At 38.7% G+C, this 25,395-nt stretch overlaps 3 protein-coding genes across 3 annotated transcripts in view; 1 reads left to right on the top strand and 2 right to left on the bottom strand.

Annotated features, from left to right (window-relative positions):
* Positions 1-2,246: 2,246 nt before the first annotated feature.
* On the bottom strand, positions 2,247-3,334 carry LOC146452326 (myosin regulatory light chain 12B-like). Its single transcript, XM_085097945.1, has one exon. It carries the CDS (start codon positions 3,205-3,207, stop codon positions 2,692-2,694), a length of 516 nt encoding a protein of 171 aa, XP_084954071.1. The 5' UTR covers positions 3,208-3,334; the 3' UTR covers positions 2,247-2,691.
* Positions 3,335-4,525: 1,191 nt separating this feature from the next.
* LOC146452322 (myosin regulatory light polypeptide 9-like) overlaps positions 4,526-25,395 on the bottom strand; it is a 48,562-nt gene continuing 27,692 nt past the window's right edge. Inside the window, exon 2 of the mRNA XM_085098003.1 lies at positions 4,526-7,350. Within this exon, the coding sequence (XP_084954129.1) occupies positions 6,699-7,217 (519 nt within the window). The 5' untranslated portion in view covers positions 7,218-7,350 and the 3' untranslated portion in view covers positions 4,526-6,698. The remainder of the gene's footprint in view (positions 7,351-25,395) is intronic.
* On the top strand, positions 7,591-14,118 carry LOC146452325 (ORM1-like protein 1). Its single transcript, XM_085098004.1, has 3 exons — positions 7,591-7,849; positions 12,563-12,714; positions 13,401-14,118. The coding sequence occupies exons 1-3, from the start codon at positions 7,676-7,678 to the stop codon at positions 13,537-13,539; spliced, it is 465 nt and encodes a 154-aa protein (XP_084954130.1). The 5' UTR covers positions 7,591-7,675; the 3' UTR covers positions 13,540-14,118.

Here is a 25,395-nt window from a genome sequence, read left to right as displayed (position 1 = left end):
TATTCAAACATCTCCAATGTGCATCTCCCTCAAACAGAACCTAAGATCAACAAAAAAATCACTCAATTCAATTTGACTAGAAAATGATGAAATCTTAAATATTTTCTAAATCCCTATAATTAAGGAATCGTTTTGGTCCGCGGTGTACCAGTTTGGGACGATATCTTTATTGTGCATATTACGTTACCGACCACATGGATTCACATAACAACACTGGCCTGCCATTGTCCGTAAAAAGTTACTTTAAGAAAATTGCTCCCTCTTCAAAAAACAAAACACAACAAACACTTATAAAAGTGTGCATGCATAAAGATTTGAATTCTCTCACCTCCTCGATTGACAAAGCCGTCGGAACTTTCGCCGTCCACCGACAGAGCAAAACCCCTTCTTCTTTTAACAGTAAACATTTCCCTTCAACTATAACAAATCTATTTTTTGATCCTGCGCGATTGTGTGGAAATTTTCCACACAGTCGCGCAGGATCAAAAAATACGATGGCGCGTAGGAAAAATTCGATCGCTCCAAAACTTGAAATTTTCTGCAAAGCTTCCTTGCTCTTAAAAATGATCCTTGCTATTTTTATACACCATCCTGATACAGAAAGGCGTATAAACACTGCTTTTTTTATCGAAATCTCTAGAACAAAGCGAAGCTAACTTTGGCAGCCATATTTGTTTACAAAATTTAAGTTCGCGCGTGTGTAAGAAGAATCTGGGTACTAGCGAAAAAATGTAGTGACCAATCAGAAATACTAATAGAATTTTGTCTTAAATTTTGCTAATCTTACAATGGCAATGCTCGATAGATCAGCCTGTACCAGGGCTGTTCGTCGTGGCTAACCCCGCGGACGGCCCTGGGAACGAGGTTGAGGGGTTGTCAGGAGTTCGCTTGCAGTACAACTACCATTCATCCCTTCGTGTGAAGCTGCAGAACAAGGGTGTGGTGAGGAAACTTTAAGACTGCCCCACCCAAAGTCGCACATGGCCTCCTTGTTCTATTTTTATTATTTTCTCGCTGTTGATGCAAACTGAAAATTTTCTCTCTCAACTCAGTTGCAGATCCTTTTTTCCCCAGAGGGGCTGGGAGGGGAGAGGATACTCCCCTATATAAGCTATGTAGGTATGAGTGGTGCCAAAGGGTATACAGTTTTTCAGCCGTTTTGGTCAGAACTAGGGTATAGATTTTAACCATTTTTGTCTGAAAGTCCGAAAGTGGGAATAAATTTTAGGTCTGAAAAAGCATGACATGGGGTCAGTTTCTAAAATGCCCTAAAGAAGAAAGGCCATGCCTTTCCAAATATTGGAAAAACATATTTCCCTGACCATGAAATCAGCCTTGCTCTTTTTGGCATTGCCTGCAAATGACATGTTTTGTCACTTACACACCAACCGCTGCTCAACAAGAGAATTCCCTTGCAAACCTTTTGTAGACAAATCAAGTTTTCAACAGCAGCATTATAGAAAAGAGGCAGGGAAGCCTTTCCTTTTTTACTACACTAAAGATTCCCCACTGCTTGTTCACATGGGGTTTCCAAGGCCATCATACTGATATGAGGGCTGTACAGGGAGGGTCTCTTGCATGGTTCACGAACAGAAAAAATAGCAAATCATGGATCACAGAAATGAAAATTTCGTTTTCAAGCTCTTCACGGGTCACGCAAAACCTTCAGGTCACGGATTAGGAAGAATCATTTATTACATTCACGTTTCACGGGAAATAAAATCAGCTAATCATGCATCACTAAAATACCCCTGTACGATCCTCTGATTTAATACTCATTTTTGTTGGTTCCTTCAGTATGTACCAGAGCACAACCAAGGCAGAAAACAATAAATATTCAAATACCACAGCGACAAAATCAAATGCCTCATCAGCAAAAGAAATGCAAATAATATGTGGAAAGATTTCTGTACAGGACCATACATCAGTCATACATGCACCACTGCCACACTTTATACATGTTGTGGTTCAATTTTATCCTTTGTTTTATTTTATTTTATATCCCATTGTTTTAAACTCATTGTCATACATTACCATACCCAAGAACAATAGGAAGATAAAATTTGAACCAAGGCTAAATTTGAACCACAACCTACACAAACAGCAAGCAAGGATAGAGTTAGAGTCAGAAAATTTAGGTTTAAAGACATTGGACAATCCCGCGGCTGGGCAGAAATCTTGCCCAATGTGCTCCAGTACTCACAGAAGGAAGAACTCCAAATTAAAACAAAAACACCATTACAACCTTATTTATCCCTGTTCCTGTTTTAATATAAAAAATTCATTTTTGTGGCATTTACAATAATTTTTACCATACCCAGCAAGCGAATGGCTTACAAGAACAAATTAAGTTGACATGTACAAAGAAGTGCAATAAAATTACTGTATTATAGTTCGGAATTTAAAGTCCGGCCCAGTAACGATTCAATTATCTCATTCCAGAAGCACACGGGCAAGTTTCTACGAGTCACTTCGTGTAATACATCTCATTAATCTTCAATTAATTCCAAGCATTCCTTTCCCAATACAGCGCCTTAAATGGTGAACTTGGCTTATTCCAAATCATTGGCAAACTGATGCTAAAAATACAACTTCAACAAAGCACATTAGAAAAAACACTAGACACCTTATCATTAACTATACAAAAACAGGTTTTTACAGAAACAGTTATCTGTCAGTTATCTGTCAGTTTTAATCATTCTCGTCCTTTTTCCCATGCTTCAAAATATGAGTAAACTGGTGATAATCTAAGTAGCCATCTTTGTCGATCGGAGCATCGCGCAGAACATCATCCACTTGATCATCAGTGAATCTGTCTCCCATCGAAGTTAGAGCCTCCTTCAATAGCTCTTCATGCACTTTGCCGTTACCATCTTCGTCAAAACAGGCAAACGCGTTAACGATCACATCTTCAGGATCTGTCCCGTTCAATTTCTCGCCGAACAATGTTAGAAACATCGTGAAGTTGATCGGTCCTGGTGACATCTTTACCATTTCCTCCAGATAGGCGTCGGTCGGGTCTTTACCGAGGGAAGCCAACATGTCATGTAAATCTTCTTTATCAACGAAACCATCGCTGTTTTGATCTATCATGTTGAAGGCCTCCTTGAATTCTTGAATTTGGTTTTGGTCGAACATCGCAAACACGTTCGAAGTGGCTCGGTGAGCCCGCTTTTTGGTCGTCTTTTTTGTTTTTCTAGATGCCATCTTGTTCCTTGGCTCGTAGAAACCCAATCTGGACGACAGAAGCACACAAATAAAACCTCAGAGGAAACTTTCGTGCAAAAAATTTGTATACAGCACCTCCCTAAATTACACAAATTGAAACACGAACTCGTATATTGGTTTCGCTTTCCCGGATATCTAACCCAGGCCCTCACAACATAAAACGTCATTTCCGGATTCACAGATACCGGAAGTTCCGTTTGCGTCGAAGTGTTTGTGGCAGTAAACCCTGACAAATACCCCGTTAGATTTAGCTTGTTCCAACTAACATTTTACGAGAAATGGAGCATTTTGATGATTTGATCAACCACATTCAAATGAATTTATTTTCCAGGAGTTTTTAAATGTGTTGTCATACATGCTCTCACGTTTTGCTTTCTGTTATTAATTTTAGTCAATAGGAGAAAAAGAACAAGTCTCCTTTCTCTTTCTTTAGATGTAAAAATTTGCTTTACATTGAAACCCCTGACTATTTCAGGGGGAAAATAAAAATTTACAGTTATCACTTGAAGCTGGAGACAATAAAGAAGGCTCCAGCTTCCAAACAATCAAACAATTCAAAATCTCATTGCAAAAATGATTTGTATCCAAAATTATGTTTCATAAAATGGTTTACCTGCCACAAACCCTCAGTTATTCAAAGGTGGCCCTAACAGCACAAAAACAAAGACTAACATCTGCATCCAAATACAACATATCATAATGTTAAGTCAATATTTATTGAAACGCAACATTACATAAGCTTGCTTTTTAGCATTATATGAGTTAATCCATAAGCACATGGGTAGGTTCTCTATGGAGATGGGGTGATGGTTAAGGTTTGTAAACTGGCAAGGGGGGGGGGGGGGTACTCCACATAAAAGGCTGTAAAGGGAGGTTCTGCCAAAAAGGTATACCTTATTCAAACTCGTAACATACAAAAGCCATACACAACTGTGAACCAAATCATTAATGGCTAGCAAATCCCCAGGGGGGGACTCTCATATGAAAGGGGCGGGGATGCTTGTTGTCTCACTTAGGGGTGTAAATTTTGGATTTTGGTCTCACTTAGGGCATTCTGGGAAAAATGGCCATTATATTTAGCTGTGAAGGTCTTGTTTACAGTTGCACGTGAAGTAATAGAAAAATATATATTTGTCTGTGTTTTAAAATGGTCTCTTTTAGAGGTCAAAAAAGCTTGGGCCACACCCAGATTGGTCTCCTTTAGGGGTTTAATTCAAAAATTCCGACAAGCATCCCCGCCCCTTTCATATGAGAGTCCCCCCCAGAGTACATCCCAATATTACAATGGGTAACAAAATCTGAGTAGAAACTATTTATTAATGGAAAATATATTTACAGTAGCCTTCATAAAAAAATGAGGAAGTAGATCTTTTATTTTCCTGACGTTTATAATATTATTGAGGTATGAGCAACGGATACAGTTTTAATCGTTTCTTGATATGTCAAAGGATTGGAGGTTCAACCTCTAGACAGGACCTTCTTGTACGAAACTATATTGAGTACCTCTCCCCAGGCTTGCAATGTTCAAACTACTCAATTGACAGATTCTCACATGCCACTAACAAACCTAAAACATTGGCAGATGTATAGAGCATTTTCATTAACGTGACTACTGGACATATTGGTTTACTGAAACAAAAGAAAGTATTTGCATAAAAATACAGTCCAATTCCCAGAGGTTTAGTTTGGGACACCAACGTGGCCGCCATTTCTTTATTTTGGGATACCAATATGGCCGTCGTGACGTCATGTGAAAACACTCTATTATCTGGGATATTGTTCCAGTAGATATTCCAGATCACTACCGCCAACATCCCTGCACATCACTGATTCTTTTGGCATGCCAGCAATAAAAATATCTAATTAGAATTTATAATGCAATAAACCACTAGTAAAGTCTATCTAAGAGTTCATTAAATTCCAAAATGGCAGACAGCATGGAGCATTCATGTGAAGGTGCAAGGCAATTTTTCCTCCTGGTTATCAGTGGTATGGTGCAGGGAAGTCTAAAGGCCAATTTAGACAGTACGACTTTGTTGAATGCAACAACTTGATGAAAAGCTTACAATTTGAGAAGACGTTTTGAAATCCTACGACAAATTTCGTAGGTGTAGGCATTGTTGAATGACGAGAGTTGTGTATGATTTTTTGCATGACACGAGCAGCAAGCGCTACAGAAATCGCATGTGACACTCATAAGCAAAGTCCTATGCATGTGCTTACGGTATGTATTTATGCATGCATGCACAGTGTATATATGTGCCATCTGGTTTACGGTCAGATCGTTCCACGGTAAAGTCAGATCGTTCCACACTATACTCAGTTCGTTCCACTTAGGAAGAGTCAAGAAAACATTCTTACTCGATGAAAATGTAAAGAAAAATGTCCTGCTCGATGTTTGTAGTTGACGGAACGAGTTAATATACTGAAATGCATCACCATCTTCACTGAGTGTAATCCAACTTAACGTCGCTATTTGAAGGTATTCTAGTAAATATATTTCCTTCGGAAACGGCACCTTATTTAAACTTTTAAGTGTATTGGTTAATATAAGAATAGCAGTTTTAAGTTAATTTATCGAAAACTTTGTCGGTTTGCAACAGTGATTGACGGCAGTGAAAAGCGTAAAGGTTGGTTGAATCTTGAACTTCAGAGTCTTGCCTCGATCTATCATGTAAACAGTTCATCGCCTTGATCAATCGTATGAGCAGTACTCGGTCATGTTTGCAGTATAAAATCAATACAGGGATACTCTATCGATCCTGCACGTGAACAGTCTGATCCTTCTTACATTCGTGGAGTGATCTATTAACTATTGAAAATGCTTTTTATCTGACCGTTTCTAACTGGAACAATTTGACTTTATTGTGGAACGATCTGACTTTACTGTGGAACAATCTGTCTTGGAACGATCTGACCATGGAACGATCTGTCCGGATACCTCCCATCTAGATCAGCCTTAAGCCTTCACTGGAGTTTCACTAAGACCCGGTTCAGACGCCATGAGCTGAATCGAATTAGAATTTAGACCGACCCAAATTATTAATCCCGGCTGAACTTATTCAGACGCCGAACTTAATTTAGCCAAAATTAATACACTGAAGCCTACTATGACTGAAGAAAATTGTGGATTTGGATCACTGGATCAATTTCTGCATTTGACTTGGCAGGCTCATGTGAAATACGGCGCCTGAACCAAAGCCAGTCGACAGCCATTTTTTACTGGCTGGGCCAGGTGGGAAAAACGGCCTAGCCAATCCGAATTAGATCGGCCGTTCTGAATTGATTCTGACGCCATACTTCACATGAACTTTAAATGCGATTCGGTTCATGTGAAGTACAGCGTCTGAACCGGGCCCATTAGACCACAACTGGAGGCATGAGAAGCAGGCTTTTAATTATATAATAATCACATCACACAGAAAAAAAAAATTCAGGCCTGTGTAGAATAGACCTCTGTAACAAAAAACTCAATCATTCTCGTCTTTTTTCCCATGCTTCAAAATATGAGTAAACTGGTGATAATCTAAGTAGCCATCTTTGTCGATCGGAGCATCGCGCAGAACATCATCCACTTGATCATCAGTGAATCTGTCTCCCATCGAAGTTAGAGCCTCCTTCAATAGCTCTTCATGCACTTTGCCGTTACCATCTTCGTCAAAACAGGCAAATGCGTTAACGATCACATCTTCAGGATCTGTCCCGTTCAATTTCTCGCCGAACAATGTTAGAAACATCGTGAAGTTGATTGGTCCTGGCGACATCTTCATCATCTCTTCTAAATATTGATCGGATGGATCCTTTCCCAATGAAGCCAGCATATCGTGTAAGTCTTCTTTATCCACAAAACCATCGTGGTTTTGATCTATCATGTTGAAGGCTTCTTTAAATTCTTGAATTTGGTTTTGGTCGAACATCGCAAACACGTTCGAAGTGGCTCGGTGAGCCCGCTTTTTGGTCGTCTTCTTCGTTTTCGCTCTTGCAGCCATCTTGCTCTCTGGCCTGGGCTAATGTAAGCTGTTAAAGCTTAAAAATTGATCTCAGCAACGCACAAATGCGACCTCACACAGAAATTTCAGCCAAAATTTACACGGCAGACTACCAGAAATGCATAAATTAACTCTCATTAGCAAAAGTCTCACGTGATTGGCTTGCAACCCTTCTAATAAAACAATAGAATAAACAACAGAACAATACCCCAACCCTAAAAACAATAGAACCTGTTACACAATTAAACGATTACAAGCTTACGAAAGCTGCTACCACCACTAATTATCGCGAAGTTCTCGATAGATTTTCATTCAGAATACATGAAGCCGATGCTTGAAGATGACACAGCGGTTTTGCGTACATCACATGCGTAATCGAGCGTCATAGTTTACTTGTCTGCGTAAGAGAAATTTTCTAAATTTTACAATTATCAACCTCAGCAGGTTTTACGGCCAAAATGAAAGCTGAGAGAGGTCTCAGCATCAATAATCCGAACGAGTCCTGGCTTGAGAGCAAGGGGACTTGGTTTACGTATGTACTGCTCATCGCGATCGGCCATCTTGTGATTTTGAGCGTGCCTTTTTTCGATACACCTACAGCATGGACCCTGACAAATATGTTCCATAATTTGGTGAGTTCGCAGAATTTGTTTCTTTTAGCCCCTAGTGATTCTTAAGAAGTCCTATTGCTGGAAGTTTTCGGTTTTATTATTGAAGCGTTTGTAACATTTATTCCTCTCCATTTTATGCAGCGTTAATTGCTTAAATTTAAACGGGACCGGATATATATTATTTGGTTCTTCGTACAATCATGTGAAAAAAGTACTTGAAGTTGAAATTTAATCGCCCTGGTTACTGTTTCATTTTTACTTCTTCTTTAGTCGTATGTATATGAAATAAACGAAGCTTTAAATGTTTTGATTCCAGTTTGGTACATGTTAATTTTCATGTAAATTGCCTTTTGGTAGAAATGTTAATTTTTCATAATTTACTTTGTGGTAAAAGTTTTGTTTGCCATACAGTAACCTTAATCATTATCATAAATTAGCCAAATTTCCACTTTATTTTTTGGCTTAACTGCTAGCAAATAAAAATATATTAAATATTTACCAGTAACTGAAGCCTAAATTAATATTAATAAGTAATAATTCTAGTAATCTTTTAATATCAAAAGGGATTTGATATAGCAAAGACATGCAAAAATTACAGAGAGATTTGGTCTAGCCGTTTCAGAGTCATCTTGACTCCATTATCAAGACAAAATAAGTTTATGAACGCAGATATTTAAATACACTAGAGCTGAAAATTAACATACTAATAGATAGTTAAACAAATAGTGTAGTGCAAATTGAATCAGTTTGCACGTTCAGTTCTTGTTTGAGTTTGCATATGAATAACATCTAATGAATGAGGCAATCGAATTTGTTGGTGCATTTCGCAAGCACGTGAAACTGAACCTGCATTTTGCTAAAGTATTTGTTTAACCATCTATTAGTATGTTAATTTTCAGCTCTAGCCTATTTTAATATCTGCGTTCATAAACTTATTTTCTTTTCATAATGGAGTCAAGATGACTCCGAAATGTCAAGCCCTAAATCTCTCTGGAATTTTTTAATTCTAGTAATATTCCAGCATTAATGCTGATTCATAAGTTGTTCTTGTTACCCTACCAATGGTTCCATACCACAATACTGGTGTCATCACTAATACCACCATTTATAAATGGAACCCTATCAATACCACTACATACAAACCATGACATTTTGGTTGTCATTTTAATGAGGTGGCTTGAGATTATTATAATAGCCAACAAGAAGGAAGGAGATGCAAAAAAAAAAAAAAGAAAAAAGAAGAAGGCAACTTGATTTAGAGGGCAAAATAGCTTCAAAGCTAGTAACCAAATACAGATTAAAGGATAACTTGGACTCTCTCTTAGTCAGTTTGTGTTTGCTTTGAAGCTACCTGGTCTGTCAAGTGGCTGTACTAACGGGTAAATTTATAAAGAAAGTGACATGTATGAGACTCCAAAAGATAGTCATTGGTCATAGCATCAAGCTAAAGGTCACTGGATTAACTGTGATTCCAGATTACACAATGACTTAGCTTTTGCTTGGGACCTCAAAAGAGTGGTTTGAATGATAAGGTGGCCTCATGGCTGGCTCCCCCATACATTGTTTTGGTAGATATATGGATAAATATTGAAAGATTTGATTTAAAAAAATAATAAGAAGAAATGAATGTAGCTAAGAAATGAAATGCATATACAGTTGAAGCTCTCCTTTTGATCATGCTTGTAAGTGACCAGCTGCCCCCAACAATAACCCTCATGAAATTCCATTTCATTCTCAGTAAAACTTTGTAATATGCAGTTTTAAAAGTTCCCATAGGTGACGTTGAATACTTTTGCAGTGTACAAAATAGACTGTTTCTTTGGTACTTAGCTCTCATGAGAGACCAGCGGAGGGAGAATGGGAACTGTATTGGTTTTATCTTAGATTCAATGAAGGTTTTGCATGTGGCCTTGAATTCCTTCAGGAAAGGTTACCCCAAGGTTTTTTCAATTGCTTTATGCTTCGTTTGCAATAAAAACCTATGATTATGAGCAAGATTTCCTGTTTGTGTTACCAAACGAAGCGCAAAGCAGTGGATAAAATGTTGGGGCAACGTTTCCTGAAGGAATTGAGGTCCACGTGTGAAACGTACGGCAAATCTGAGCTAAAACATCAAGAGATCTAAAAAGCATCATAGGTCGTTAATATTCCAAGCCCTTCAAATTTTCATGTCCCTGTAATTCAAAACCAGCCATACATGGCTATACAAGGAAGTTTTAATAATATTTGAAGGTCTGAGAGCATAACTGCCTTATGTCGAATTTTAGCGCAGCTTTCCATTTCGCACGGATTTGTACGAATTTTGGCTCTCCCTGCTTTGGAAAACATTTCGCGGTTTTACAATCAAGGACAAAACTCCTTGAGAAAACCAAACGCGAACAGAACAAAAACCACTTGCTTACTTCTCCCTCCCACCCCCTCCCCCTATGCAATGAGAAGCGAACACAGACAGCCAAAAAACCACTCACTTACTGTTTCTCCCTTCATAATTCTACCACAGTTACTTCTCCCTCCCCCCCTCCCCCTTATGCAATGTTGATGTGGGAAGTGATGCTTGCCAGGAAACTGTTCGTGACCCAAAAGACAACATTGAGTCAGGGGGAGGGGGAGGGGGATTTGGTAGTTTGCTTGTCTACAAGTGAACGCGCTTGGAAGGCAAATTTTTTTATAGGTTTTGTCCACGGCAGACTCGTTTTCCAAATTATCGGTAGGCTAAAAGTTTCCACTGTCCACGAGCCGTGTTTAGCCACACCAGTTGTTGTTTCTATAAGTAACGTTTGAGATGACATCATGGTTTGCTTTTGCGGGTTGTAACAAGCCCAAAATAGATCAAGGCAGTCGGGATAAACAACTTGCGTATCGTACTGGCTAGCTGGTTTCGCTTTTGTTTGGTGAAGTTTGTAAACGCACGACATCTATGGATCTTTTGAAAAGTTATGAAATTGACGAATGCAGTTCACAGGAACTGGTGGAAATGTTGTTCAAAGAATCCCTCCTTGGTAGTGATGACTGTGCCGTGGCGAATTATTCAATTCGATTATCAAATCCCGCGGGAGCATCAGAGACAAATCCCGCCATGTGCAAGGTGTTTTGCAAGCCTTAGTTGTGGTTTGCCAGGCTTGAAATTCGGTATGTAACGATTAACTTGACAATTTCAAGGCAATGATTCAATAAAAGTACGATTAACATAGATTTTCAACGGTTAACACCGACTGCTCTTAAAAATAATAGATAGTCTTTACCTTTTAATAGAACTGCCGTTAATCGTTGTTAATCGTTGTTAATCGTTGAAATGGCTACATGTCTTCCTGTTAATCGTGTAGAATGCTAGTATTTTGCGTTATCAAGAGTGATATGTCGACAAACGGGACAAAGCTGGATTTTACGCCAGGAAATGGACACATTTTCTCTTGGAGAATGTAACTGTTTACATTTCGGACATTCCTGTCACGTACGTAGTAGTTTGTAACAGAATCAAATAAAAGCGTGACAGCATTCTTTTCGTTGCTCCCGCGGAAAACACCGCTTTCGTGTGCCGTGTTTCAAAGACAACGAGTGTATATTGAATACAAGTATTTAATCCTCAGTGCATTGTCCTTTTGGTCATCCAGTGTCTATAATGTTACCGATATATCTTTACAAGATGGTAAAATTTCTCAATGGCATTTATACGAAACACAAAGCGGCGTGAAAAAAATACTGGACAATGGTTTTCAATCGAATTGCAGTTCACATGCAACAGTTTAGACAAATCCGAGCTACATCGAAAAACGGGCTGAAATTCGACATAAGTCGGTTATGCTCCCAGCCCTTCATTTAATACTTATATTGCGCTTTTTTCTATAAAAATATTCAAAAGCGCATTACAATACTATTAATAACTAAATTAAAAACCAGTAAATTTACCCAATAAAATTACAATATTTAAAAATAAAAAAATAAATAAATAATCAAGTAAAAGCCGTCTTAAATAAATATGTTTTAACAGAGCGTTTAAAAGAGTCGATTGATGTTTCCTGTCTTATTGGCAGAGGAAGACTGTTCCATAAAAGGGGGGGTAGCCATCGATAATGCGCGATCTCCCAAAGTCTTCTTTGTTCTTAGCCGAGGTCTTTCCAACAATATACCATTATTGTTATGGCGACAGTGTGCTATTCATTGCCAGTTATGTTGTCTGTCAGTTTGAGAGAGAGACGATGACGACGCTAACGAAAACAGGACTTAAAAAAATAATATTGTCAGCTCCCCAGTTATTGTGTCCATTGCACATTGCACTGCAGTAATTGGCAGGCTAGCAAAGTGGTGTACATTCATTGGAAGTAAATGTTTAACATGTGCATTGTCCGTTAACCTTTTAAGCCCTAACAGTGATCAGCATCAAACTTCTCCTTGTTATGTCAATGTTTATTCAACCCCTGAGGTCATGAGAGTTAATGATATGATCACCCAAAGTGAATTCTCATGATATTTTAATAACTTCTCCCTGGTACTTTTGTAAGACAAGTATGGGGACAAGATATGAGAATTTGTTCTTTGATATTAGGGGTTAAAGGGTTCACAGATGTTATGAGTCGCTCATCATTAATTATATTAGCTGATAGATATCAACTATGCACTTTTCAAGGATCATCAGACATCTTGTTTCATTTTCTAGCCATGGAACCAGTTAACAGTCCCTAGTGATACTTGGCTAAACTGGGTTTTTTTTTTTTTTTTTTTTTGCTTTTTTTGCAGAGCATGTTTATTTTTCTCCACTACCTGAAGGGAACACCATTTCAGACGTCGGATCAGGGAAAAGCACGTCGACTCACTCACTGGGAGCAGCTCAACAATGGCGAACAGTTCACAGAAACAAGAAAGTTTTTCACCCTTGTGCCAATCTTCCTGTAAGCCTAGTTTAAACACAGCAACCATTAACTGTGATCGTTGGGTCAATTTGTAGGACTGTTGTGTCTTTGTTTATTCTAGTAGCAAAGTGACATAATACAGAACGAAATCAAAGGTAAACAGTGTTTAGTGGCCATTAGTAGGGATTTCATTAAGATTTTGAACAGGCGGGCAAGAGATAAATGCACCTGGACAGGATGCATACATTCCGCACATCTTGAGGTGATCTGAGAAACCCTGGTTTCTTTAGGACTGTTCCTGCTAATACAAAGGTATTCTGGTGCGGTTTTTGGCTACATGTATTAAGTTTAAGAAAAGCAATTCTTAGCAAGGGCTATGAAAAACCAGAAAGAAAATTGGGGGTAACCACATATTTTTTCAGAGATGATTAAGTATCAATTTTGAAAAAAAAGACATACCTTGTTATATGTTTCAAAGCTTTTTAGAATTATTGTTGCTTAGTTATCTCTGAAAAATGTATGGTTACTGTCAAATTTCTTTTGGATTTTAATAGACCTTGCCATGGTCTACTTTTCCTGCAAAGTCATAGACTGCACAAAAATAGTTCTTTATTAGGAGGTACCATCCTTAGAATGCACAGTAGAGCAAATACACGACAAACACTAACAAACTGATGAGAGTTGATTCATAAGTTCACACAATTTTTCCCCTGTTCATGTTTCAGATTTATGTTGACAAGTTTCTACACAAGATACGATGGAATTCACTTTGTTTTCAACTCCTTATCTCTTCTTGGTCTCTCACTGGTTCCCAAGTTTCCGCAGATGTACAAAGTGCGACTTTTTGGTCTCAACAAGTACTGAACTAAAAAACGAACGGATAAAAGTAAAGCTGACAGGATCATATATGCAGGCTTGACCAAAGACTTTAGGAAGCTGATTATGGTCTCTAAAATTATAAGTATAAAGACAGTTTCAATTCTCTGGAACTGAAATTTAGATATAGTACAACACTTGATTCGTGGTGTTGATAAAGTTATATAAGCTCTAATGAAGCATTATTGTTTTGTTTTGTTTTTTTTTTTGTTCTTTTTTCCAGCACTGTCATGACTCCTCTGGTTACATTTTCTTTTTGTTTTCCTTATTTAACGAGTCACATTTGGATGCGGCAATTTCCTTTCTCTCTAGTTATTTAAATGTTCCTCTGTTCCCTTAAAATAGCAATTCATTTGATCCAGCAGGATTTAGCGGCTCAGAGACATTTCTATTCAAAGTAAATGTGAGGTGAACATTTGAAGCTGTGGATTAACTTACTTAAAACCAGTCCAACAAAGTTTGTCATAAAATATCAAAAGAAGCAGTGGCGTTGATGGAATACCTATCGTATTTTATAACAGTTATCTTTCCTGTCTACTGTATAAAAAGGAAATAAATAAATAAATACACAATAAAAAGGGATCAAAGGTTTTAAGACCAAAGTTGATAGTGAACTTTCAATGTTTATGATTTAGGCCCTGTTCCTTGATTAACAAGGAACAGTCATGAGACTGTCAAATCTGGCCCCCTCAGATTCAGATTGAAAGTGAAACTTTAAAGTAAAACCATGATTAGCCCCTTTAAAATCTGGTTTGCGACTTGTTATAATGAGCCTTAGAAATTCTTTATTTGGGAACTGGACTTCAAAATGTTTTCTTGTGAATGCTTTATTGTCAGGGGTGTCAAGTGTAGACTTCCCATAATTGCTCTAGTTTTCCCTACCTAAATAATTCATTGTAACGGAGTAGAATTAGTGTAATAAGTATTCTGTGTTTGCTGTTGTTCAGTTGTATTCAACTTAAAGAGGTTAACAAGCATTTTAGCAAGACCAAGATGTCCTTCTCTAACATTTATTTACTACTTTTGTTGTGTACACGGTATGGTGTGCTTGTTACTAATAGACTGTCTTGTAAAATATCCTCCAGCATTGAGCACTGGAGTTTTGTAGGTCCTGTTTCTATTATTGGTATGACTTTATGATCTGTTGATTGGAGTTTGAAGTGTGTTCACAGCACAGCTGGATTAAAGTGAATGCAGGTCATTTGATTAATCTTTGCTATTGCAGCTGGTCTGTAAAAAGCTGTCATTTCAAACTTCTTTGATTCATAAGAGCCTGAACATACCAACCGATTGTGACATTGGACCAAGAATGAATATTGCATTGATTTTTGTATTTAAGAGACAATGATGTGTTTGGTTTGCACTTTAGCAGACATGTATGGTAATTGAAATAAACCCCTGAATGCCAAACAATGCCCCATTGTTTGGTGGGGGAAGTATGTTTGAAGTTACCACCAAGATAAATTGTCTTGTTTTGATGACAGAACAATATAATTTCTGGACATCAATGTTTTATTTTTTAAGCCTGAAGTGTAAACCATGTGCCAGTTCTTGTTGTGCTTGTTTTCAATCAGTCTTTAAAAAAGTTGTGTTACTGTTTTCTTGAATCTAAAATATCTATGTAAATCATTGACCAGGAGGTCTGTATTAGGAAAAACTGTGCCCTCTATTATGAGTACAACTCTCAGACTGTAACCTCAGGCGGTACTCAAGACAAAGGGCACTGATTTTCGCAAATATATGGACTGACCTGGATGGTGAATAACATTTTTATTTTTTCTGCAAGAAAACAAGGCCCACTTCTTGCAACAAATCCACCCAGGTTCATGGGCAAGATCAGGCCGGAACTAACCAGATTGCATGATTTTCTGAATTATACCCACTCGCACACTGAGACTAATAATCCATATGTAAGCGTGGCAAGACATACATAGAGGACCTTTGCGAAACAATATTTAGAAATGTGGTGAAATCATCAAAGGTCTGGTATTTTTCATAGTTTTATTGTATACTTGCAGAAGATATGCTTAATCTGTGTTGGCAAAATGATTGATTTTGTCGTGGTTTTGGTGATCCATAAATAATTGTTACGATCTGCAATGTTATTATTGTCTTAAGAGATGCCATGTTAGACTATTTATTGTGTAATAAATAATTAATACTAAATGAATAAAGGATGTGAAAAATTAAATATATAAATAGCAGTATTCATAGCTTTGCTGGCATTTATTTTGAAGTGGTATAATGGGTATCTATGTACGTGTAGGAGTAGAGTGTTATTGCAATTGGCCAAGTGATTTGTTTTGTTGCATGTTTCAACCCTTATCATTACATGTTTTACCTTTCCCATCGCCCTGGAAGGGTTGGGGGTGTCACCTGGGGGGGATGGGGGGTACCTCCTAGAGGTATATAAAAGGCCGGTAGGGATTTCAGCTAAAGTACAGAAAAGATTAGGGAAAATTTTCATTAGGCATTTAAAAGGGCCTTTCAAAATATCTCAAACAGAAACTGAAAAGGGATGCAGCTTTCTACTGTAGATATAAGACAGTGGTGCCATTTTCTCAGGAAGGTATATAAAAGGATTACTCTTTGAGTTCCTGCCAACTGAAAAATGGAATATAAAAAGTTAAGGGCTTGCACGTGTCAACGATTGCGCGAGGTCATAGAGCGAGCGTATATATGGAGAGTGGGACTGGGGAGAGACGCTCGTGAGACGGCGCGCGAGGATTTCGTTGCTTCGCGCCTTTTATTTCGGTTGACGTAAGAAGGGAAAAAACGACTGTTGCGCATGCAGTCTGCCAACTTCATACCCGTTCCCTCTTCACGTCCTCTCTCTCAGAGCATGGCAACAAGGTTAGCAGTCTGCTCGATCTACAAAGTGGGGCTCCCATAGCACCCTGGCTTTCGCTCAACCAACCCATTTTTAATCGATGACCGTAGAGAATTATAGATTCCGTAGGTAAGTTTTCGTCATCATGTGAGTACAATTTTGGATGTCATGGCCATACGATGGATCATGATTTTTCGATAACTAAATAACAGCAATCCGTCTAGTTATCAAACGCAAGTCCTCGTATAATCTTACTCCAACTCCGGCATTTTGTTAGAGCCACCTAGGGGTAAGATGCTGGCAACCCTGGGTGAGCGTGCATTTCAGGCGGCTGCACCGCATCTGTGGAACGAGCTCCCATTACAATTACGAACTGTTAGATTTATAGAAACTTTAAATTCTATTAAGACTTTTCCTTTTAGGAAGTCATTTCGGTAGTGGTTCAATTCTACATAACCTACCAGAATTGTACTGTAAATCATTATGTTTGTTTAGATTGACATTTTAATATCCGTAATTAGAATTAGAGATGTTATTAGTATTTTTGATTGTAAAGCGCTATTGATCTGTGTTTGTAAATAACGCTCTATAAGTAATAAATTATTATTTATTAATTATTAGATATTTTAGAGCTGCGCGTGTTTTTTGTCTAAAAATTGCAAAATACACTAGGGAGTATGTCCCCAGACCGCCCATGATAGAGTATGTCAGCTCCTGGGTATACACAAACGGTGAACGATTGGATGTCAGACAGTGATAGTCAATGGGTTACCTATGGAATTTCCAAAGAAATTGTTGTACTGCGTTGGCGGGGAGAGGAAAGGAATGACTGGTTTAATCAACAGAATTGATAAGGTAATTTCGAACGCTAGTCCTTCGTCAGACAAATTCGTGTTTCACCAAAGTAAGTAAGTAAATAGTCTGTTTATGTCCACGGCGAAAATTCAATCAGGTTTACAAAATTATTGGGTTAAAAGTTTTATTTTACTAACTTTAATTACAATATCAAATAAAAGGTTTTGCTACAACTTTTGGGGCCCGAAGTCAACACCTTCCTATAGTTCCTTCCGTAAGCTTTCGGGTGTTTTCGTTGATCTTCGACAGATCTTCGGCTTAGGGCTTACTCGGATGGTTTGCTGTTAATCCGTCGGGGGAGGGGGAGGGGGTGCGTGGAAAAAAGCTTTACCAAAGACACATTTTTAAAGACTTTTAAAAGCGTTCGGTCATGTCATTGTCGTCCTCGTCATCCATCAACCGTGCCAGGATGCATTATGGGCGATGTCTAGTGTTGTTACAAATGTGGTTCAAAGCACCAAGCGTATAACTGAAAAGACACTTTGCCCTTCCAATTCTGAATTGTAATACCAATACTACGTTCATGGACCCAACATAAAGGCTTCTGGCTAGGTAAACGTGCCTCAGATTGTCTTCTTATGTGCCGAGAGAGTGACCGACAAGAGACTATGGTGGGCTTGAAATTCTTGATGTAGAAAGCTTCAAGAAACGCTAATTGTGACCAATTGTAATTTAAAGCAATTATCTCAAAAGTTGTTGTAAACTTCATTAAAAGTGAGGTCTTTGAAACTAACATAAGGCAATGTGGGATGGCCATTGAAACAGTCAGGTACTCCATCTAAGCTAACCAATTCATTAAATCCATTGCAACCTGTAAGATGGCCGGCGACACAAAGATTTCCCTGGCCTAGTGGCATGTCCATGGAGCCCGAAAGTCAAGGAGCGCTCTGTTTTGCCAATATATTCATTGCTGAGATCAACCAGAACTAGAAAGTCCACAAATCACGCCAGATCCCTGCAATGCAGGAACTAGGTCTCCTTTGGAACAGAATCGCGAAAGCCTGGCAGCATCACAACGCACCATAAACCTAACCCTTTCACCAAGTAACCTGTTAAACCACCCAATACATTTGTTGACTAACACTTCACCTATTTTTGCCAGCGTAAGGTAATCTGATCCCGATTGTCTTCTATAAATTTGTTCGACAGGATTGAACATCTCAGTTCAGCCGAGAAAATGGAAAAAGGACTGAACAAGATAAGACATGCTAAGACCTTTTTCATTTTATAGCCATCTCTGTGAGGATGCTATTTTTCCGACTTTTTTTCCCTTCTTTCCGTAGATTGTTCGTCGTGCATTTGCATATATTCCCACTGTCAATGTTAAAGGCAATCGTTTCATGGATTCATTTTCGCTGTGCGTCAGTCCACTTGGGGAGTTTGGAGATAAACATTGCAAACAAAGAAGGCCTGAAAAATTCGTTGTTGACCAATCAAAAGACAGACTATCGATAGATCGAAGGGGGAACGTTGAGTTGATGACAGATTTTTACGATCCTTTCTTATGCTCCTGTACAAGTGTTGTTCAATTCAAAGTCCACTGTGCGTCTGCATCAAAATGGCATCAAACATCGACGACGAAAGTAACTCAATAGCTTCGACAATTTCCGCCAATGTTCCCCAGGGCATCAATGAGGGTCGTGATACGAACAATCGTCATGCCAGTTGTCGCCGAAAGCTTCTTTTCATTGCAAGGTTGCTGCTTATACTTCTATGCTTGGCGTACAATTCATATCTTTTGTGGCTTCTTGCTTATCTGAAGGATAGTCGAAACTACTGGTTATTAAGCCTCTATGTCATACCAGTATCTTTGGCGATGCTGCCCTCAGTTTCAGTCTATTTCTCGACTAACGTGTCGCTTTGTGTTACCTTCACTGTGATTATCTGTTTCACAATGCTTAGTCGTCTTGCATATTACCACCGACACCAGGATGACTTCATTGGCCCTCAATTTGTCATGGCTTCCCTTAAAGGAAGCATTATTTTGATTCTCCTGGACATCTTTTTGGCAAGAGACTGCAAGATGGAACTATTGCTAAAGGACAAAGATATGCTGTCTCGAGCTTTGTTTGATTTCAGTTTGTTGACATATTCAATATGGCGGAAGTTGAATGTGGTGGACTCGGTTCTTTTCTGCCTGAAGAAAGTTCCACAGAGATGGCAATTCAAGGCTTCTGTATGTTGTCCGTTTGGATAGTTTGTGGCGCTTTAACGTATCTCCCGCCCCACCCCAAGGATCTCGAGACCGAGAGCATGGAAATTGCACTGATATCAGAGCTTATCATTAATGTATTGTCTATTACTTTTCAGAATGTCCCGTTCTTGATCATCAGAATCGTAATCTGGGTTCGTTTTAATACATTTAACTTTGGATTTGTAGTGAAAAATGTCATGGCCACTGTTTTTTGTTTTGCAAACTCGTTGAGACTAAAAAAGGGCCTCCAAAACCAAGTTGAGGATTATGACCCTGACCAGCCGTAGTTAGTCTGTTAGGGAGTCTGTATGTTCATCTACAATAGAACTACTGGCGAGGAACAGAATCGAACTGTTGAAAGAGTGTGAACTATTGTAGCGAGCGTGACACGGCCTGAGGTATCAGGCAAAACTCGATCTTTTTGTGAAGGAGGCATAAAAAATAATCTTTCTGAGGACTCCGTGTGGGAGATGCCAGACGAGGTGATACATTTTGTATCAGCTTAACGACGGTGCCTACTTTTGTTACTGCGCATACGTTCTGCGCATCTCGAGATTTCCTATGGGTGATCAGTAAAAACCAGTGGTAAACTGTGTTTGCAAGGACCACCGTGACAGAATAAAAGTACCGGATCCCGTAGTGAAGGATCTAATCAGCAAAAAAATTGTAAAGCAAATAATCTACAAAAAGAGCAAGGCTGATTTCACGGTCAGGGAGGTATATATAAACAATAGCCGCCATTTGGCGCGAAAATATGCTCAGATATTTGTCCGCGGACATTATCTGTTCCGAGAAGCGAACAGTTTTCCGAGAGCGAAGCTCGAGGTAAACTGTGAGCTTCGAGGAGCAGATAATGTCCAAGGACAAATATCTGAGCATATTTTTTAAGCCAAATGGAGGCTATTGTGGTTATTATCCTTCAAATATTTTTCGCAACATGTAACAAGAGCTTGAGTATTTGAACATTTCGTTTAAGAACAGTTTACCGTCAAAAACGTTTAGAGCGTATGTTGTTTTCTGATACTGCTTTATCGACCAGCAGGTTTATCTCTCCTTCTGTCACAAAAGCAAACCGTTCCCCCATCTTGTTATTTTAAGGACGGTGCCTACTATTGTTACTGCGCATACGTTCTGCGCATCGCGAGATACTCGGGTTTCCTATGGGTGGTGCCTACTAATACAGGAATATTTTTGCGCGGTTTAAAACTATACGGAGAAAGCAGACCTTACCAAATGCCTTTGGTATCTCAAAAGAAAATCTGGGGTAACCATGCATTTTTCAGAGAAAATTAAGCTTCGATTTAGGAAAAAATCCCATACATTGCTTTATATTTTGGTGCTTTTTAGAGATATTGTTGCTTAATTATCTCTGAAAAATGCATGGTTACCCCCAATTTTCGTTTTGGATTTCAATAGGCCTTGCTAAGATCTGCTTTCCCCGCATAGTCATAAACCGCACAAAAATACTTCGGTATTAGTAGGCACCGTCCTTAACTGTAAACAAGACGCGCCTTGAAGTTTTTGAAATTGGGGAATATCACTTGGGGAATATCCTCGGATATTCCCCAGTTTTAGCTGGGGTATATTCGGTCACGTGAGGCGTTTAGACCAATCGCGCACGAGCGAAAATATTTGATGGATTATAATTTCCAATATTTTGAAAGGCACGGCCTTTCTTCTTCAGGGTATGTTTGATGCCTACTAAAACAGGGATATTTTTGCGCGGTTTAAAGCTATGCGGAGAAAGCAGAACTTAGTAAGTGTTCTTGGTATGCAAAAAGAAAATTGGGGGTAACTGCGAATTTTTCAGAAATAAATAAAGCTTCAATTGGGAGAAAACGCCATACATTCCGTTATATTTTACAGCTTTTTAGAATTATCGTTGCTTGATTATATTTAAAAATTGCGTCGTTACCCCAATTTTCTTTTTGGATTCCCGGAGTCCTTGCTAAGATCTGCTTTTCCCGCATAGTCATAAGCCGCGCAAAAATATTTCTGTATTAGTAGGCACCGTCCTTAAGTGAAAAACAATCCAAAGTAGTGGTGCTAGGATGAGCATTCGTGCTCCCGTGTGTCCCGACCCTGATAGTACCCATTACGTCATGATCAGGGAAACTCAAAGGGGACATTTCATTAACGTGTATATGACACGTGTTTTTTTTGTTTGTTTGTTTGTTTGTTTGTTTGTTTTGTTTACTTCCAATTTAGTAAGGTACTTGTGTTTGAAAATATTATTCGATTGATCACATCATGTTACATGACCAAGTTAACGAAATATTGTTTAGTTAAGTTCCATTGTTCCTTCGTATTTTTGGAAGGGAAAAATGTATTTTGGAGCTTATTGTAAAAGCCATTATTATGCTTGTATAAAATGGTCTAAAATACTAGCACCGTTGTGTAAAGGAAGCGAGTGCAGGAGAGACAAGGCGAAGGAGAGGAGTTTAACGGACTGTTAACTGGTTTGGAAAAGAAAAAAAAAGAGCGAAGGCGTCACACTGCAAGAAGACGTTAATAGCAGAGAATCAGCCATTACCCTCAGCAAAATCCATTTTTCGGTTGTAACTTGAGCCTAGTTGAGGACGGAGAAAGCGCAAAGGTAACAAAGTGGAAAAGGGGTAACGAACATGTACTGTACTGTTATGAGAAAATGAGGAAATTAGTTGACGCGGAAAATACATGTCAGAGTTGGTAAAGCGCCGGTGAGGAATCGAGGGACGTTGCAGATTTTATTATCGCTAGCAGAGAACGTTTGAAAAGTGGAGTGGAGTGTTCGTTGGTCAGTTGGTTTGCGCGGAAAAACTTGGATCAGAACGGAACAAAACGACACAAGGAACAGAAGGGACTGAACGTTTTTCTTGTTTTTTTTTTTTTTATATTGTCAGTTACTTATTCAGTCACTTTATAGAAAAAAAGAAAGGATCAGTTTAATTATTAGGAGAAAATTAATTTCAGTGTTTTCGTATAAGTCCAAGTTTAGATTACTTGAGTACCCTCGTTGAATTGACACGTAAGCTTTAGGCCATTAGTTTAAGTCTTAGAAATGGCGTAAGCCTAAATTATTAAGTATCTTCATAGTGCATGTTAGAGAACATGTATAATTAATTTTAAATATAGGTCAGCATATTATATTATTTTAGTGTTGCCATTTTCCTGTTTTATGTACTTAATTAAATTACTAGTTTCCGACAAATGTTTAGTTTTCTTGTGTGTTGCGAGGTTGTGGAAAGGGCTTGTTTGCAAATCAGTTTTCTTGCCCTTCGCGCTCTCCTGAACCCCAAGGGGAGCCCACAAGGTGTCGAAGTTTTTGACACAGAACTACGTTCATTTTAGGCCTTTCTACAGACAGAAAGCCTTTATACCAAGACTGGGGACGAGAATTGGGCTCGTGACGTCTCCCTTGTTTCATTCACGGATTTCACAGCATTCGATTTGTAGTCATTGTCTGTGCCAGATCGTTATCCCATCGTTATGTGCACACAGTTTTATCTGCTCGGATGCTTTAGCTCAACCAAATTTGTAAACACCATTTTTACATCACTTGACATGGCTTTAACGAAAATATCTCGTTCCCGTTTCAAGCAATGCAAAAACTCTACGTTTATCCCGTGAATCTATGTTGTGGGGTGTTTTGTGAATTTTCGGGTGATCTTTGGGTATATTTGGGAGGAGATAGTTTTTCTAGAAGGATTGGTAAAATTAAGAGAAATAAGAAATATTGAAGAATTAGTGAAGTTTTAAAATTAAAATTTGAAGTTAATAATTAATAGACGGACACCAAATTAGTCCACTAGCAACCTGGGGTGGTCTTGCGTGGGTATCAACTGTCTGCTGGTGTTCCAAAAATCAGTTTCTTTCTTCTATTCCTTCTTAAAACCTCTTCAAATTTCATTAAAATTTAGGTCAAGTCCCCCACTTAAGTTGCAGCAAATCGTTGAGGTAGTCAAAATTGACGATCTGTTGTTGACTTAACGCAAATGCAAGCTGGCTTTCTTTCGCGGAATTAGTTGTTCAGTGTCACGAAAGTTTTAAGTGACATTTTGCTGAAGAAAACTTTAGTTTTTCCTAACAACTAAATTCGAGTTTTCGAGGCGATTAAGGCCTTCCGAACAGATATTTAACCGAAAAGGTTTGTTGGGTGCACTGTATTAGGTCCCCGTTTGAGCCCAGTCATTGGACTTCAAGGGACTTCTTCCCGGTAATGTCTTTCTTCTTTTTTTTTTTTTATTCGCTTATTCTTGAGGCTGACATTTAAGTTCGAACAACAACAACCTTTCACATCATGTATTCTCAACTGATTCAAGATTTATAAAAGAACTTTCCTTTTTTATAGAACTTCTTACTTGGACAACGAAACTCCAGCTTAAATGGGGGCATTCAATGAGAACTAGATTTCGAGACAATCGACGTTATTTAAAATGAAGTGCTTTGCTTCATCGTTGTTATGGCAGCAGCAGTTGCTTGGAAACCAACAAAAATACAAGTTGATCATAGGTTGAAAAGTTGGGGACGAATGCCGGAAAACAAGAGGGGATGATATGCGGAAAATCAAAGCAAGCCTTCCATGCAAAATACTGATTTAAAAAGATCCACCCCAATGCCAGAAAAAACTGTTGTGAGCCTCCTTAAGAAAGGCTTATTTGATAATAGATACAGCCATTCAAAACCACAGTCAACCACTCGCTCAGAGGATGGTAAGCCTGTGATCTAGCACAAATTGTACATTTCGAATTGCACATTTTATACGACTAGAGTGAGTCAAATACTAATCTCGTACCCAGATCTCCCACGGTAAGGCGGAGAGGAGAACTGGTAAAGTTCGACTACTGAGATCGGGGTACGAGATTAGTCAAATACATCTTTGATACCTTCCATAGCCTACACTTTTCCCAATTTAATCAGCGTTTCGCCTCTTGATGCTAGATTTACATGCAAGGTGAGCTAAGTGTTTTATAATATCACTTTTTTGTCCTTAGCGTTAATATTGAAGAGCAAATATTAACAAATCTGAATCAAAACAGCTGTGTTCGAGATGGGCAACAAATAACACTCTTTAGTAAATTGATACGGAAACGCGCCAAAATTGGCGTGTGTTTTTACGCAACATCGTTTCTTCGGGAAACCTTCTCAGCGAGAAATCAGGAAATCTACACATTACGCTGCAAGTCAGTGTTTGATAACAAGCTTTTATTAAGTAATGTCAAGTTAGTGCATTTAATTCGCATCAATTTCCACTCTCGGGGGTTTACTGAGTCTGGTATACTAGTGACCGGAAGATTCGAATATACTCTTTGGATTTGCGGGACTTTTTGGGGTAGGAGGTTTTCTGCAGGAATTTTAAAGCAGGATGAATTTGCTATGGATTGTTTTTGTAGGTGTTCTGGTATTCTAGAGTTTTTAGGCTAAAAAATGAGACTAACGATATATCGTTTTCGTCATTACACTGACCAGAATAAAGCTCTTATTTGTTAACATAACACGAGCCGTTTGTAGTTTCCCTTGAAAAAACGTATTGAGAATGGCTGCTTTCTGCGTAAATAAGGTTGTGTCGGATACGTACACAGTAAATGAGTAAAGGCCGAGCGTGCAAGAACTATCTTCCACTTTCTTTGTTTTTCATGTAGAGAAAAAGGAACCTTTTTAGGCTTATGTTCTGTGAAGTTCGCAGCTCCCACTCACTAAATCTTATTATCTATTATTCACCCACCTCACACCCCAAACCCCCCCCCCCCCCCCACCAAACGAAAGTCGAGTGCAAGATGCAAGAATCAGAGAACGCCCAATAACCACTCTGACAACAAGAAACACTGTGAGACTGTGAAACTGTGAAACTTGGGTTATAGTCGACTCGTCGTGCTACCACATTCTAGCATCTCTGCTGAAAGGGATCATCCGTGCTGTCCCCACCCACCCCCTCCCCCATTACTATCTTGTCAGATTTCTTTTTAATAGGAACAACATCACAGCG

This window comes from Pavona decussata, unplaced genomic scaffold, assembly GCF_977016875.1.
Source record: "Pavona decussata unplaced genomic scaffold, jaPavDecu1.1 SCAFFOLD_371, whole genome shotgun sequence".
Lineage (NCBI taxonomy): Eukaryota > Metazoa > Cnidaria > Anthozoa > Scleractinia > Agariciidae > Pavona > Pavona decussata.
Note: the sequence above shows the minus strand (reverse complement) of the source record. Positions and strands in the feature narration are given on the sequence as shown.